Source organism: Eutrigla gurnardus, assembly GCF_963514095.1.
Source record: "Eutrigla gurnardus genome assembly, chromosome: 12".
NCBI classification, from domain to species: domain Eukaryota; kingdom Metazoa; phylum Chordata; class Actinopteri; order Perciformes; family Triglidae; genus Eutrigla; species Eutrigla gurnardus.
Window position 1 is genome coordinate 4592067 of NC_139926.1, and position 14688 is coordinate 4606754.

A 14688-nucleotide genomic window follows, 5' to 3' on the forward strand; every position below is an offset into this window, starting at 1 on the left:
GATACGTCCGTCTGCTAGGGAGAAACTCCTGCACTGCATTTTAAGATGAGTTAAACAGGGATGTACCGAAGAGTTGGAAGCTGCATTCATAATGTTGACAGTGAAATTTTAAATCAACATTCGAATGCTGTTCACTGTGTTCAAAGCTGGTATTTCTGCACTGTGTCAGGCTACACTAATGAGATCATACTAGTCCAGCAATGTACAATTTCAAGTTTTACACCTGAGTGTTCCAATAGTCCATACATGTCGTTTCAAGAACAACCTTTCCATAAACAGTTTGCTCTCCAAAGGGAGGCAGCAGCTGTATTAACGAGCCCGTCCGACAGCAGCTGGTAGCACCATATTACATTTATATAACAATGAAAAAAGGGGATGACAGACATTTGAAGGCTCATTCGAGTTAAATGTTTGCTCATCAGTGAGACAGGAAGAGAAGTGATGGGGGATTAGAGCATGAAGAGAAGGTGGAGCGTGTGGAAGTTAAAGTGCTTTGAATGGAGGGAAGGAACAAAGTGATCCGGTGGCTACACAGGCTGGATTTATTTCCTTCCTGTTTGGGGTTACCATGGTTACCGCTCTGTGGCTGTTTACCTTACTGCTCATAGTGGTCTGGTAAAGGGCTGTGAGGATGTCAGGGCGGTGTAGCTCATTGCAGCCGCTCTTTAGCAGATCCTTTGCTCTGGATTTATACCTCGTCTGTCCACGAACATACAAACACACACACAGCATGCCACAGTTCAGGACACATGAACAACAGCAGCAACACTGGGAGGACCGTAGAAGGACTCCGGAGATCCCAGTGTGAGCACGGAGCTGTTTGTCCTCATCTGTGCCTTCAGACGGACAGAAATAGTCATATTCCGGAGTGCTAAGCTTGATAGTAACCTAATGAGGATAATTTCATTATGGGCAAATAATAAATCAATAATAATCAAAAAGTAGCCATTCCAGGTTCTTAGCTTTTTTTGGTGAACAGAAGGAAGCAGCTCATCTGCCAAAATCAAAGCTGCAGCACAGGGTTTCCTGCTTCACTGAGTCTCCTCAGCTGGTTTCATTGTGTCTAAAGAAAGACGTGTTTCAGCATGACGTCTATGCAGCCAGTCGGTTTGCACACTCTGGCAGGGGGGGCATTAAAAACATCCATTATCCAGGTGATTTATGGCCCACGCACATGATTGGACCTGGTAGCGCCACCTATTTCAGAATACCTTTTGTGAAGATTTGAGATGATTCTGATTTGAATGGAGCTGTGTCCTTTTTTGCATTTGAAACGGCCCCTTGTGGTCAGTTTGAATGACACTTTCATGGTTATGTTTCAGGTACTTTTGTGGTCATATCCTAAATCCTAAACGTTTTGTGATGCTAAGACGACTCAAATCAAACTGTCTCTCTGATGGCACAGATAAAGGAGAGTCCTGCTCACTCAAGACAGCCGTCCAGCCGCTGCTTGAGTGGCGCTGCTTACAGCGACCTAAGAGAGAGAGAGACAACGAGACCGATACAGAGAGCTGTATCGCTCATGCGACGACCACCACCGGCAGGTCACGACCTCATGCACCAGTGTGAGAGGTCTGGAAGAGCGGACTGGAGGTAGCAGCGGAGCAGGCCGGCCGGTCGAACAACCAGGTGCCCGGGTTTACCTGGCTCATCTTCCTGTTCTCCCTGGCCAGCTTGTATCTAGGATCATCTGTCGTTATGGTGAACTTATCCTTGGTTTTCTCATAAGAAGCTCTGTAGGCTCTCTGCTCACAACATCACAAGGTAGTTAAACACAAACATCCACAAAACTTCATATCGCTTTTATGATGAGACCTTTCCAGGACTCAGGACGGTTAAAAACAAGTCAGTGGTGGAGAAAAGTACGTTTACTCAAGTACTGCATTCGTACTTTACTTGACATATATATCAATACTTTATACTTGATAAAAATACTCTGTGCTCTTTTTTTTAATTCAACTAAACTGCTGATAGTATAAAAGTATCTCAAACTGGCTCCATAATTACATCTTACATGTAGCCTATTCCTGATGATTAAAAACAGAATATTATAATATTCTATAATAACATAACACTGTGAAAGGAGTTTTTTTGCGGATAGAACTTTCACAAGTAATAGTGTATTTTTAAACTGATATATTTACTTCTACTTAAATTCAAGCGGAAGTCTTCGAATTTTAATATCAAAATCAAATATTGTTTTCTTCCTGGAAAACAAAACATAATGCCAATTTCAACCAATAAGCTGATCTTTTCAACAATCAAATCAAATTCCTCCCAACATTATGAAATCCATAACGATACAGAAGTTTCAGCTCTACTTAAAGTAAAGTATCCGAGTACTTCCTCCACCACTGAAACAGGTCGATACGAAGAACAATGGACACATTTCATACACTTGATATTTCAGCTACTCGTTAAAAGAGCGGGTCCTATAGATTACTGTCAATAATCACATAATACTGTGAATTCACACTCTTTTACCTCCAAGCAGAGAGTCCAATAGAGACGCACAGAGATAGAGAAAGGTCATTAACGTGTCTACATTACAGATGGTTTTCAACAGTCAGAATAACAATGTTTAGAAAGGTCAAGACTGTATTGAGATCGACTAAAGGGACTCACGTCGTTGATGAGCGTGGAGGCGTACTTGGCAGCCTGGAAGAACGGAGTGTCGCAGCTGTACTTGAAGTTGCCTCTGTTCTTCTCAGAGGACGCTTTGTACACTCTCTGTTAACAGGAAATCAAACGGTTAGATTCTTCATAGAGTAGAATAAAAAGGATTGTTTAGAGTTTGACGTAAAGAAGCAAACATGTTCTGAAGTGATGAACTGAACGGACGGCTCACCTCGCTGTACAGCGCCTTGTTCCTCTCAGCCTGCTTCAGCTCAGGTGTGTCCCACACGAAGCAGCCAATACCCTTCAGCCAATCCAGGTCCTCCTTGTATTTGACCTAAAGAGGGACAGGAAACAGGGGATTTGATACAAATATTCATGATAATATGCACTTCTATCTGCCGTGGGCAAATATTTCAGCACAAGGTGAAGAACTCACGCTGCTGACGTTATCGCTGGCCATTTTGCTGAAGAAGAACTCGGGACGGTCGGGGATGGACTTCCACGTTCCCAGAGAGTTAATGTACTTCTCTCTGTATTTAACCTGAAGGAGAGAGGTGGACAAATAGCACAGTGAGAGAGGGAATGATTACCATCGTCACCACTTTGTCATCAATGAGCTGAGTTCAGCCGCTGACCTCGCTGATGTCGTCGGTGACCCTGCGGTGGTAGGTGATGTTCAGGGCATCCTTCACTGTGTGGTAGTGACCCTTGGAGAGCTCGAAGGTCTCCTTGTAACGCAGCTGCACACATCAGCAACAAGAGATGATCATTATGTGGAGCATTTCTAATTCAGATGTATTGTACACATTTAAAGTACTTCTACGTGTTTTTATTGTATTTTCTTCTGCCGTAATATTTACAATAACATGAAAAGGTGTATAATGGAAAATACTAATTGTCAAAATAATGAATTAAAACAAAGTAATAGTAATAATAATAATAATAACAACAAAAATAAGACCTCTAATCCATAACCAGCCATACCGTCAATTAAGATTAGCGTATTTCTGAGGGTTGAGAGACTATATAAAATTAAATCTTTTGGCAAATCAGATTTTCTTTAGGTTAATATTGTTCTATTCAACTATACCAAAAAATCCTACCAGTGCAAATCAGTGTAGACTATTGTAGGCCACAAACACAAACACATTTACTAATGAAATTCTTGGCTAGTTTCCTCAGGTGGAGTTACACAGGTTTAATAGATTATAGTTATCACTAAAGTCCTATAATGGCTTTATATATCTTCAGTAGGCACGGGACGGTGTGAAAATATCACTGACCAAAATAATTGCGAATCACGATAATCATCAAAATGAGCTTTGATCTCTTAAAATGGAGCTAAAACACTGGAATGACTTCTTTTGGAGAAACAAATATTTATGATGCTTCAAAGAGAGGACACAGTTTTTAGTGGAAACAATGAGATCATGAGGACGGATAGGATCAATTAAGAAAATAGCAACATTGAGCAACTGTTACACAATTATTCCTTATTTCCTTTTAAAAATCAGACTCTATTTTTCACTTCTCTTCTAATCCCTCACATGACGGTATTCCCGATTATGGAAATTCACCACGACCAACTGATGGTGGTTTTCGTGGTTTTCTCTCATGACCCACAATAAAATGCTACATCGTCCCATCCCTAATCTCCCCATGCAAACACAGGTTCACTGTTTAAGGTGGAGCAGAAGAACTAGAGGATCAGATATGGATGGGTCAGCGTACTCACATCACTGGACTGGAGGTAGGCTTTCTTGGCCCGGATCAGGTTAGGTGTGTCAGCAATGGCAGTGTATCTGTGCTTCATCTTCTCATACTGGTCTTTGTATTTGTTCTAAGGGAGAAATCATTTCCACATCACATCGGAAGACAGTCAGATCATTCTAGTGACATGATCACTCAGAACAATTACACGTGTTCCTACTCTCCAGCAGTAATACATCACTGAATACAAATAAACACTGTTGAGATATACTCATTTGAAAAGCACGTGAGGAAGGTATGATGAAGACTTACATCGCTGCAGATCACTTTCATTCTCCTAGAATGGCCCATGTTTGGAGTTTCCATTTCGTGAGTGAAATGAGATCTCTCCTGGCTGGCCAGGTTGGTGTACTGGTACTGCAGAGAAACAGAGACGGGACCTTCAGCAGAAGAAAACACATGTGTGGAACAGAATCCCTTCAGTGGGTGATGGTGCATGTGAACTTGCCTTGTTGGTCAGCTGCTGAGCCCATTTGGCTCTCATGATGTCCACAGAGTCCAAGGTGGTGGTGACCTTCGCCATGTCCTCCTTGCTCTGAGCTTTGTAGATCAGCTGGAGAAAGAGAAGCAGGGAAAGTCAAGCCTCAGATCGGTCGCCATCTTTGTTTTCTGACACTTTACTGAACATAATGTCGAGACCTGACAATCATTTTCATTTAAATACATATTAAGTCATTATTGTGACAGTGATGAAAGTATATAATATATTTGTATATATTGTGCAGTATTATGGCGTCTGCAGCAATATATAATCAATATTTATATATTGATCTCCTGAAGAAGAAAATAACTTGGGATGTTGTCTGTGTTTTCAGTAAAAAAAGAGGAGACGGTGAACTTTTGAATGATATGTTCTGAGGTGTAGAAACAGCTGTGTTTGTTCTGTTGGCCTTGTCGTACCACCAGTCAGCAGGCTGCTGCCAAATGAACCAGGACTACAATCTTGAGGGTTGCCACTTTAATATAACATGATAAAGACTCACGTTGCTCATGTGGGTCTTGAGCTCAGTCACACGTTTATACTCTGGAGTGTCCAGGACCACGGCGAAGTTGGCAAGGTTCTTCTTAGCCTCCACTGGATAGGTCACCTGTAGAGGACAGTCAGAGGATGGATGTCACTGCAGGAAGCTGGTTGTGACTTTAAATGAGGGTTATATACACTGTATGTATATATAGAGAGATATAAATGGACACACATACCCTTTGCTTGGTGATGTTGCGGACGTGGACCATCTCTGGGGTGTCATACAAGAAGCAGCCGATGCCCCTCAGCCATGTCAGATCCTCTTTGTATTTAAGCTAAACAAGGAAAAACACAAAATGATTTTACACGAGATTTTCTAACTAAAGTTTGAAAGTGAATGTTGTGTGTGTTTTGGCCGTACGTCGCTGGTGATCTCATTGACGTGGTAGCAGTGCATCAGCTGCGGTGTGATGGGCATGGAGATGAGCTGGCCTCTGCTGTTGTAGTATTTCTCTCTGTAGCACAGCTATGAGGAGGGAACAGAAAGACGGCGTGAATAAAAAGCCCTATTTAAACGCCGTTTCCAAACGTGAATAGAAACGGCTGCATGGATGACATAAATGGTGTGAAGATGCTTCCATACTTCACTGAGGTGAGTCTGGTTCATCTTGACTTGTCTGATGTCGGGGGTGTCGTAGGTTGTGTGGATCTTGTCTTTTTGCTTGTGGTAGTCTTCCCGATACAGACGCTGTACAAGAAAGACGGCAACACGTGAGGCGGTTTCATCCAGGAAGAGTGTCGGCCGTAATGTGAATCTGTGTGTCTGATCTTACATTGTTGGTCATCTGGTTAACCTTCCTGGTGTTGACGAAGCTGACGCCCTCCGGATGAAGCGTGTAGCCCTTTGCTTTCGTCATCTCGAAGGCTTCCTTGTACTTCACCTGCACAAATAAAAGCACATTTACATGATTCCGTTACATAAAAAAGCTCTACTTGCAGAAAGGTTTAGTCGCTGTGAAAAGAGTGTACGTACATTGCTGGTGACAATGCTGTTCATCTTAGCCTGCTTGATGAGAGGAGTGTCGTGGGGGAGGGAGTAACCAGTGGGCATGGAGCTCTTGTTGGCCTCTTTGTACCAGTTCTGGGAGAAGACAGGACGACAGGGTGAGACCAAGAACATTAAACACCAAGGCTGGTGAATGGGAAACAAACAAATGGACTCCAGGTGTGTGACTCGTTTCTGACAGCTGAACGTGTGACAAGCAGACATGAAGATGCTGCTAACAGTTTGAATCCGATGTTTGGAGCTTCTAACTCGTCAGGACGCCACTCTAACGGCAACATGAGCTTGTACATTTGTGACGACGTCGGCTCTAACCCAGGCGACTGTTGTTAAACTAAAAGGAAACGTTGTCATCTGTCAGTCGTCAGTAATGCAAATCATTAATGTTGATAGTCATGTGACTCAGTAATCAATCAAGGTAACATCAAACACTCTTTTCCTAAACCGAGCTGAATGGTTGTCTAAACATCCTGTGAAGTTTATTTTGAAAGGACACTGACACGTGATAAAGTGATGCTAGAGGGGAACGTAGAGCGTCATAGTTAGAATCCTTGGAGCTCTGACTAAGCTGCGTTGTTTGACACATCTGGATGAGAACGGGCTGAAAATAAACATTCAACATAGCTGGCTGGCTGGAGAACTGTATAGTTGTGTTTTTCTTAAAGGATATCATTTTTATTCAGTATCAATTCACTAGAAAATATTTATATATTATATAAATAATATAATATACCCACACAGACTCCCACAATGAAATGAAAAAGTGTAGCAAAGATCACAGTAATGGCCGCCACACCTCAGTGATGATGAGTGTGTGTCTAAAATCTCAAATTGCTGCTATTGCATAAACAACTTCTATCCTGAATATGTGATCACAGTCTTCGAGTACACATATGTGAGGATCATTAGTATAACATCTTACATCACTCTGGATGTAGTTAGCCAGGCGTGCCCTTTCCGTGTCCATGGTAACAGCAGGAGCAGTGCAGGTGCCCTTGATGTTGGCGTTGTAATCGTAGCGATAGTGCAGCTGCAAAAAGAGAAGAACAAAAAAGATGTATGGTCAGAATGTTGAGAAATATAGACATTAATGAGGCGAGAACGTTGTTCGGGAGACTTACGTCGCTGAGGTTCTGAGAGTTCTGCTTGGCCGTCTCGTACACCGGCGTGTCCGTCACCACCGAGTACTCCTTGAAAGAAGCGATTCCTTTGGATCTGTACTTGTTCTGGAATAGAAACATGAGGATGAGACGATCAGCCTCTGATTAAACACGAGTTACGATGAGTCTATGGAGGATTACTGGAAGGACAACTTTTAAAGCAAGTAAGTGAAGAAGTTGTGAAACCGAGTGGACGTATTGAGGACCGACAGACCTCGCTCTGAAGATCACCAGCATGCTTGACACGGAGGATCTCCGGCGTGTCCCAGGCGTAGCAGCCGATACCCTTCAGCCAGTTCAGGTCATCCTTGTAGAAGATCTGTGGAGAGAACACAAGAAACACCCCAGTTGTTTGTATTACAGACCCTTTATTATACAGTATACAGATTCAAAAAGCATGAGTGCTCTCTGAAGCGTACGTTACGGCTTTCTAATGGTTTCGAATTTCAACTTGCAGGGTCACAAAGAATGGCTTACGGCTGCTGGCCGCACCATGAATTGCACATCAAGTCTGTTTCACAACAGATATTGCCCTTATGATATAACAGCATAACATAGAGCTTTGCAGTTGAGTGCAATTCATACTTTTTTTGCAAAGAGAATAGGGGGTAAATAATATGCATATTTTCTTTTACAATACAATGATGTTTTTCTGATGTATTTTCAGAAATTACATGCAGGGGACTTTTAACATTTTTTTTTAATAACTTAGTAGACTGTTATTGGTAGTAGTAGAACTAAGGCAGCAGCATTACCAACATTAGGGAGAAAATGAGGGGCTGAGTTTGCGTCTGAAGAGCCACCTGCTCCTCCCTGCCTCCCCTCGGGTCCTGGCTCACACACGTTCTCCTTTTAAGTCACTAAATACTGTCTCTGTGTTATTTACTTTTAAACTTGAAATATTTTATTGATAATGTTCTGTGTGCATGGTTCTTTTGTGTCAATTGTTTCGTTTAAATGTTAAACCTTGACCGTTTCTATCCTGTATGTGAAGCACCCTGAGATTTCTCTTTTATATTATTTCATAATTAGGTTAGAATTACACTGTTTGGGTGTTTTTCATCCCATGTTTGTAGGTTTAGCAGCCATAAAAGTACGATTATTTTCAGAATTTGCCACGCAATGTAGTTTCCTTGAATGTTTACTGTATTTATAAATAAAGAAAACATGAAGGCAGTTGCTAACTGGATAAAATATTATAATGATAAGATATCTTCCCTAAAATAATATATGATCTTGCACTCTATAAGGTGCTTATACAGAGCAGGTTCAATTAGGAGGTATAGTATGATGAGTATGTAGTTACTCACGTCGCTGAGCTGCTCGTTGACCTTGCGTGCCTGGGTGTACATCTGCAGGTCAGGGAGGCAGATCCACTGGTGCAGACGCTTGCGGTAGTGGATCTCACTGACGCTGGACTGGGTCTTATGGGCAGACAGGATCTCCAGCATGTCTGCAGGGATGTGGTTCTTGGCCTTGGTCTTCTCATAGTTCTCCTTGTACAGGCGCTATAAAGATGGACAACACACCTGTATTCTCCTGTATTCCTCCTCCTCGTGAAGAGAAGATGAGATGAAACGGCTCAACATGTAACTTACGTCAAGGACCAGCTTTCCAGCTTTGATGCAGCGAGCGGTTGCTGGATCGTCCTCCAGAGACTTGGGCAGACTGTAGAGGGATTTGAACTTCTCATAATCCTCCTTGTACTTTACCTAAAGGGGGCAACAGGATTCATGTTGTCTTTTAAAAGGTAGGACTGGTTATCGTTTCAAGGAGGAGAAAGTTGTTGGTAGCGTTAGGCTCGGTGGTGAACAACACACTAACGAAATAGGTTCTGAGAGATGGATCTACTTTATACTGATGTGGAGAGCGGTTCATGTGGATTAAGAAAAGAGTGATACATATTTGGAAAACCAACTGTTAAATATGTAAAGAAACTGTAAAATGTTAAATTAGAGAACAGAGTTTGGTGAGGTGGTAGAATGAGTGTTTGATGTTGCCAACATGAACTAATACCTCTTACTATTCACAATGAAAATGTTAACCTTAATAACTGTCATCTCAAGAAAACTGAATGTATTTAAAGTATTTTAGGAGAGAAATGAGCTGTAGTCATTCATAGAAACATAGTCACTAATTATGGATGTTTTCATTCACACACGCGCTGCTCCAGTCAGAAGATCAGGTGTGAATGAGATTAGATTAGATAAAATCCTGATGGGCAGACGACACCCTGCATGGCGGCCTCTGACATCAGTGTATGAGTGTGTGTGAATGAATGAATGTAGACACGCAGTGTAAATGCGTCTTGAGAGGTCGGAAAGACTAGAAAAGACTAGAAAATACTAGAAAAGCACTAGATAAATGCAGGTCCATTTACCATTTAAAAGTTTTGTTCTGGTATCGAATTCAAGATATCATTATCATAACTTTCCAAAGGACACCCGGTCCTGATTAAAGGTGTCAGAAGTCAAACAGGTGATAACACGGCAGGAAATAAAACAGAAGGTGAACTCACGCTGCTGAGGATGACCTTCTGCTGTTTGGCGTGCTGCAGGGCGTGGGAGTCATGTGGAATCTGGTAGCCCTTGGCTTTGATTTTGTCCCAGGCGTCACTGTACTGTTTCTGTGGACGGAAAAGCCAAAATTGTATCACCATGTTGTTAACAAAGCCGGTAAGTGTGTCCCGACAGAAGCAGAGATGCGTTCATGTTCACTTACTTTGCTGAAGTAGTGCTTGAAGTTGTGGCATCTTGCATAGTCGTATGTTTCCAGAACAGCTGTATACAGGTGCTTCTCCTTATGATAGGCCTCCCTGTAGTTGAGCTGCCAATGACAATTGTTTCATTAATGCGCTCCATTCTAAACTACAACACTGATAAATGTTTGTAAAAGTGCAGCTCGCTCACATCACTCGCCCAGGTGTGACCCAGCACAGCAGTCACATAAGCCGGTGTGTCCGTCACGATGGAGTAGTTGTTGAATTCTTTCTTGGCATCCTGTCTGTATTTAAGCTGTAAGGGAAGATATTACAGAATGAAATCCTGTACATCATAAATAAGGTTTCTGGAAGTCTTCCATGTTGTTACTCACTTCACTCTGCATATTGTAGGAGTTCTTGGCACGAAGGATCTCCGGGGTGTCCCAGACGAAGCAGCCCATACCCTTCATCCAGGTCAGGTCTTCCTTGTAAAACACCTGTTGAATGACAACAGCAGAAAGCACAAACACATGTTCCATAATGGAGATCTGAATGAGTAAAAATCATTTTAATATGCTAGATCGCTTTTAAAAAGATATTATTATATTTAATATTTATTTAAACCCATTTATACAGAATGGCTTTTCGTTATGTTGTTTTTTTACAACTTTTATTTATATATTTAATTTACTTTTTCTCTTATTGCACTTTATTTGGATTTCCTGTTTCATGTTTTGTACTGTTGTATCAGTGTTCTTTGGCTTTCTGTTGTTTTATTGCATGTATCTTGCTTTTGCCTCGTCTGTCAAAGAACTTTGTAAACTCAGTTTTTAAAGACGCTATATAAATAAAGTTATTACTACTATTATTATTATTATTATATGAAGCTGATCTCTAACGCTGTGCAGTCACAGCGAACGTAAGCTGCTAGCCAAAAAACCTGTAGTAACAAAGAACAATCTCACTTCATATTCCAAGATCTGGGCTCCAAAATGACTGCTGGTACAATATCTCTTGATTTGTAGAGATGTCAAACGTCTAAACTCAGGTACAGCAGCAGGTGTGCCTGAAGAAGGAACCTACATCACTGAGGATCTCGTTGGTCTTGCGGGCGCGGATGGCGTCCTCCTGGTCAGGGTGGCATGTCCACTGGTGCAGGTAGGTCCGGTAGAGGACGTCACTCAGCATGTCCTGGCAACGCTTAGCAACGCAGTTAGCGATGATGTCGGGTGGGAGGTGGGTCTTGGTCTTGGTTTGATGGTAGTCCTTATGGTAGACCCTCTGTGAAGACATGCGGACCGTGAGAAGTTCATTACATCGTCTTTACCAAAGTGAAACAAGTTGACCCCAAAGACATCTTATTAGAGAAAATGATTTAAATGCTTAAAAATGCTATAAAAAAAACAAAAAAAACAAGTGATCATTTGACTTTTAATGTCTTTTCATTCTTTTGAAAAAAATTTATGCTATTATTTGCTATTTTGTGGTGCTTTCGTTAAATAAATTTTATTAATTTGAAGTTAAAGTATTGTAAGTGTTCTGGGGCTCCTCCCCCAAGAAATGTTAAGCATAATTTCCTGTATTCTTGTGATTTTTTTTCTTTTTTGCATCAATTTATGGTGGAAATTACATTATTTATGTTTCGGAAAACAAATGAATGCTGCAGGTGAATCTTCACAATGTAATATAATATAATGCAGTTATGCTTTCAAATACTGAGTCAACACACAAGTAGTGTGATTTACTTAGTGTTTGGTGAAGCTACATCTTTAAATGTGGATGTGGCACTTATTAAAAAAAAAACTGAATCAATATGAGACCCAGTAACTGTATGGAAAAAATACGTATGGCATCTTCCGCACTTAGACAGCAGTGGGTATATTTTAATGTTTTAATCAATTGCTCAGACCAATTCAGTAGTTTCTGAATATTCATGGATGGATGTCCCTCCCACCTTTTAGGCTCTTGTTAGCTTGCAAAAGTGTTGGAAAATGTGTGGAACAATGTGGAACCTCCAGTGCTGAAAGGTGAAGCCAATGCTGAAATGCATAAAATCTGCATTCTCTCTCTTGGACATCAGGTGGCGACTCCTTGTTGCAACAATAAGTCTTCTTGTATAGAAGTCTATGAGAAAGTGACTCTACTTCTCACTGATGTATTATCTCGGTAAACATTGTAAACACAAGTTTATGGTCTCAATCTTTTCAAGTCTTCTTCAATCCAGCATGATGTTCATTTAGTACATTATGGTCCATTTAGAGTCCACCAGACCAGAAAGCAGGGGATGCTTTAGGGCGGGGCTTGGCAGGTACAATTTGTTTAGAGAATGTTTTCCGTTAGCATCGCAATAAATATTACAGTTAACATGAATTACGGATGCACCTTGTAACCAAGCTAACTAGAGCTAGCATTGGTTATGCTAATACTCCTCCCGAGCTCCACCTTCTCATCCAAATATGGTAACGTCTGGCTCCACAAAAACAAAATGTCCAACATGCAAAAGTCAATGCCTCAAAATGATAGTCGATAAGCCAAAGAGTGACGTCAAAGTGGAAAACGGTCACGGTGGCTGGTCTAGGGTTTGGAATAGATGCAATGTTATGAAGGTAATCTTACCAGTCCCTTGTTCTTCTCCTGATCTCCACAGCGCATCACCTCAGGGAAGTCCACCAGCGTCGCAGCCGCGTAGTGACCCTTGGCCTTCTCATGGGTGTCCTTGTACTTGACCTTGAAGGAACCATAATAATAAAATCTCAACTTTTGTTTACATTCTGTAGGAAGAAATCATGATTCCACATGTTTTTGCCTTATTATCAGCAATGACCAGGATAAAGAGGAGTAGGACACTCACATCACTGGCGATCTCCCTGCCCTTCTTGCCCGAGAGAAGTGGGATGTATTGATGGTCCAGCTGGTAGCCTGTAGCCTTTGACGTGTCCCATTGCTGTTTGTAGAGTTTCTGAAATCCCACAGGCACAACGTTTAACACAAGGCTGATGATGATGATATGATGGTCTGTAGAATCACCAAATACTGATGGAATAATATATATGTTGTATTACCTCACTGATGTTCTTCGACACCTCCCTGCTATGGGCCAGTTGAGGAGTGTCTTCTGAGCCGATATATTGACCCTTTTCTGCATTGAAGGTCTCTTTGTACTTCAGCTATAGTAGGAAGCAAAACACACAATTTAGATTGGATTATTGCTTAATACTAGGCTTCTTAAGAATCAAAATCAAATTTTTTTTTTTTTACATACATCACTGAGGTTTGCAGCGGTTATCCTCGCCAAGACAAGCTCAGGGCGATCCACAATCAGGGTGAACTTTGCAAAGTTGTCTTTGGCATTCTTGGTGTAGAGCCTCTGCAATGTAAAACCACAGCATTGAGACGAGACACAAGGAACGGACACAAAGCGTGCTAAAAGGAAAAGAGACAACAGTAGTGCAACACAGTATACAAGGATGATACAGCATAGTAATCTCGATATTTAGCATGGATTATTGTAGTAAAGTATTGATCTTTTATTATATAAACTATTAACATGGTAAATACAAGATAAACCTTTTGGTTACACTTGCATCTTTAGTCCGCTGGAGGTGTTTCTCTGGTGTGGTCAGGAGTCAACAGGATTGGATTTATAATTGTGTGTAATTTGTTGTTCTTACTTTTTCATTGGTTTTAACCTACGTGTCATCTGTTGATTTGTTTTCATTTTATTCTTTAAGTTTTAATTCAATTGTTTTATACATCACATGTATATCTTACTGATATCAACTGATTGGTTGTTGCTCTTGATTACTTTAACTTCTTAATGCTTTTTATTCACAAGCATTATTCATGTGTCTGTTTTAATTTGTAAACTTATCTCTTTAGTTTTATCTCAATATATTTATGGAATTAAATGTTCTATAAAAATAAAGTTTGCTTGCTTGTAATTAACAGTTCAATTAGTCAGGTGTATGATGCAACATTTATGACATTTATGTGTTGCTAAGTCTGTCTACTTGACTGGCAAACACATTTTCCTGCAATAAAAACGTAAGAAATCATAAGAAAACTTCAAATTCACAAAAGTTTTAATTAAGATGTGCTTCCCCCATGGTGACCTTAATGTGTGTGTGTGTATACATGTATATGCATATTATTATGTTTTCCTATTTTAATTTAAGAAAGTCTGTTGTTTTGTTTTGTTTTCATTCATTTCATTATTAATTTATTGTCAATGTAGTTTTTTTCTTGTTGTTGAAAATTCAATAAAGATGAAATAAAACGAAAATAAATAAGATTTGCAGTTGAAAAAAGGTAAAACCTTGCAGTATTTGCAATACTCAGCATATAGCAACATGTTTCAAATCCCAAGAAGATCGTCTTTCGTATGGTGGGTCTCTGGTGAGTCCCACTCCTG

General features: G+C 40.7%; 1 protein-coding gene across 1 annotated transcript in view; it reads right to left on the reverse strand.

Annotated features, from left to right (window-relative positions):
- neb (nebulin) overlaps nucleotides 1-14688 on the reverse strand; it is a gene marked incomplete at its 5' end in the record, with an annotated part of 95054 nt that overhangs the window by 26958 nt on the left and 53408 nt on the right. The window contains 28 exons of the mRNA XM_084023114.1: nucleotides 595-699; nucleotides 2626-2730; nucleotides 2849-2953; nucleotides 3056-3160; nucleotides 3255-3359; nucleotides 4355-4459; nucleotides 4642-4746; nucleotides 4838-4942; nucleotides 5373-5477; nucleotides 5590-5688; nucleotides 5775-5879; nucleotides 5997-6101; nucleotides 6187-6294; nucleotides 6387-6494; nucleotides 7339-7446; nucleotides 7538-7642; nucleotides 7791-7895; nucleotides 8887-9084; nucleotides 9175-9288; nucleotides 10095-10202; nucleotides 10298-10402; nucleotides 10486-10590; nucleotides 10670-10774; nucleotides 11361-11558; nucleotides 12894-13004; nucleotides 13129-13236; nucleotides 13340-13444; nucleotides 13540-13644. Of these exons, the coding sequence (XP_083879240.1) occupies nucleotides 595-699; nucleotides 2626-2730; nucleotides 2849-2953; nucleotides 3056-3160; nucleotides 3255-3359; nucleotides 4355-4459; nucleotides 4642-4746; nucleotides 4838-4942; nucleotides 5373-5477; nucleotides 5590-5688; nucleotides 5775-5879; nucleotides 5997-6101; nucleotides 6187-6294; nucleotides 6387-6494; nucleotides 7339-7446; nucleotides 7538-7642; nucleotides 7791-7895; nucleotides 8887-9084; nucleotides 9175-9288; nucleotides 10095-10202; nucleotides 10298-10402; nucleotides 10486-10590; nucleotides 10670-10774; nucleotides 11361-11558; nucleotides 12894-13004; nucleotides 13129-13236; nucleotides 13340-13444; nucleotides 13540-13644 (3150 nt within the window). The remainder of the gene's footprint in view (nucleotides 1-594; nucleotides 700-2625; nucleotides 2731-2848; nucleotides 2954-3055; nucleotides 3161-3254; nucleotides 3360-4354; nucleotides 4460-4641; nucleotides 4747-4837; nucleotides 4943-5372; nucleotides 5478-5589; nucleotides 5689-5774; nucleotides 5880-5996; nucleotides 6102-6186; nucleotides 6295-6386; nucleotides 6495-7338; nucleotides 7447-7537; nucleotides 7643-7790; nucleotides 7896-8886; nucleotides 9085-9174; nucleotides 9289-10094; nucleotides 10203-10297; nucleotides 10403-10485; nucleotides 10591-10669; nucleotides 10775-11360; nucleotides 11559-12893; nucleotides 13005-13128; nucleotides 13237-13339; nucleotides 13445-13539; nucleotides 13645-14688) is intronic.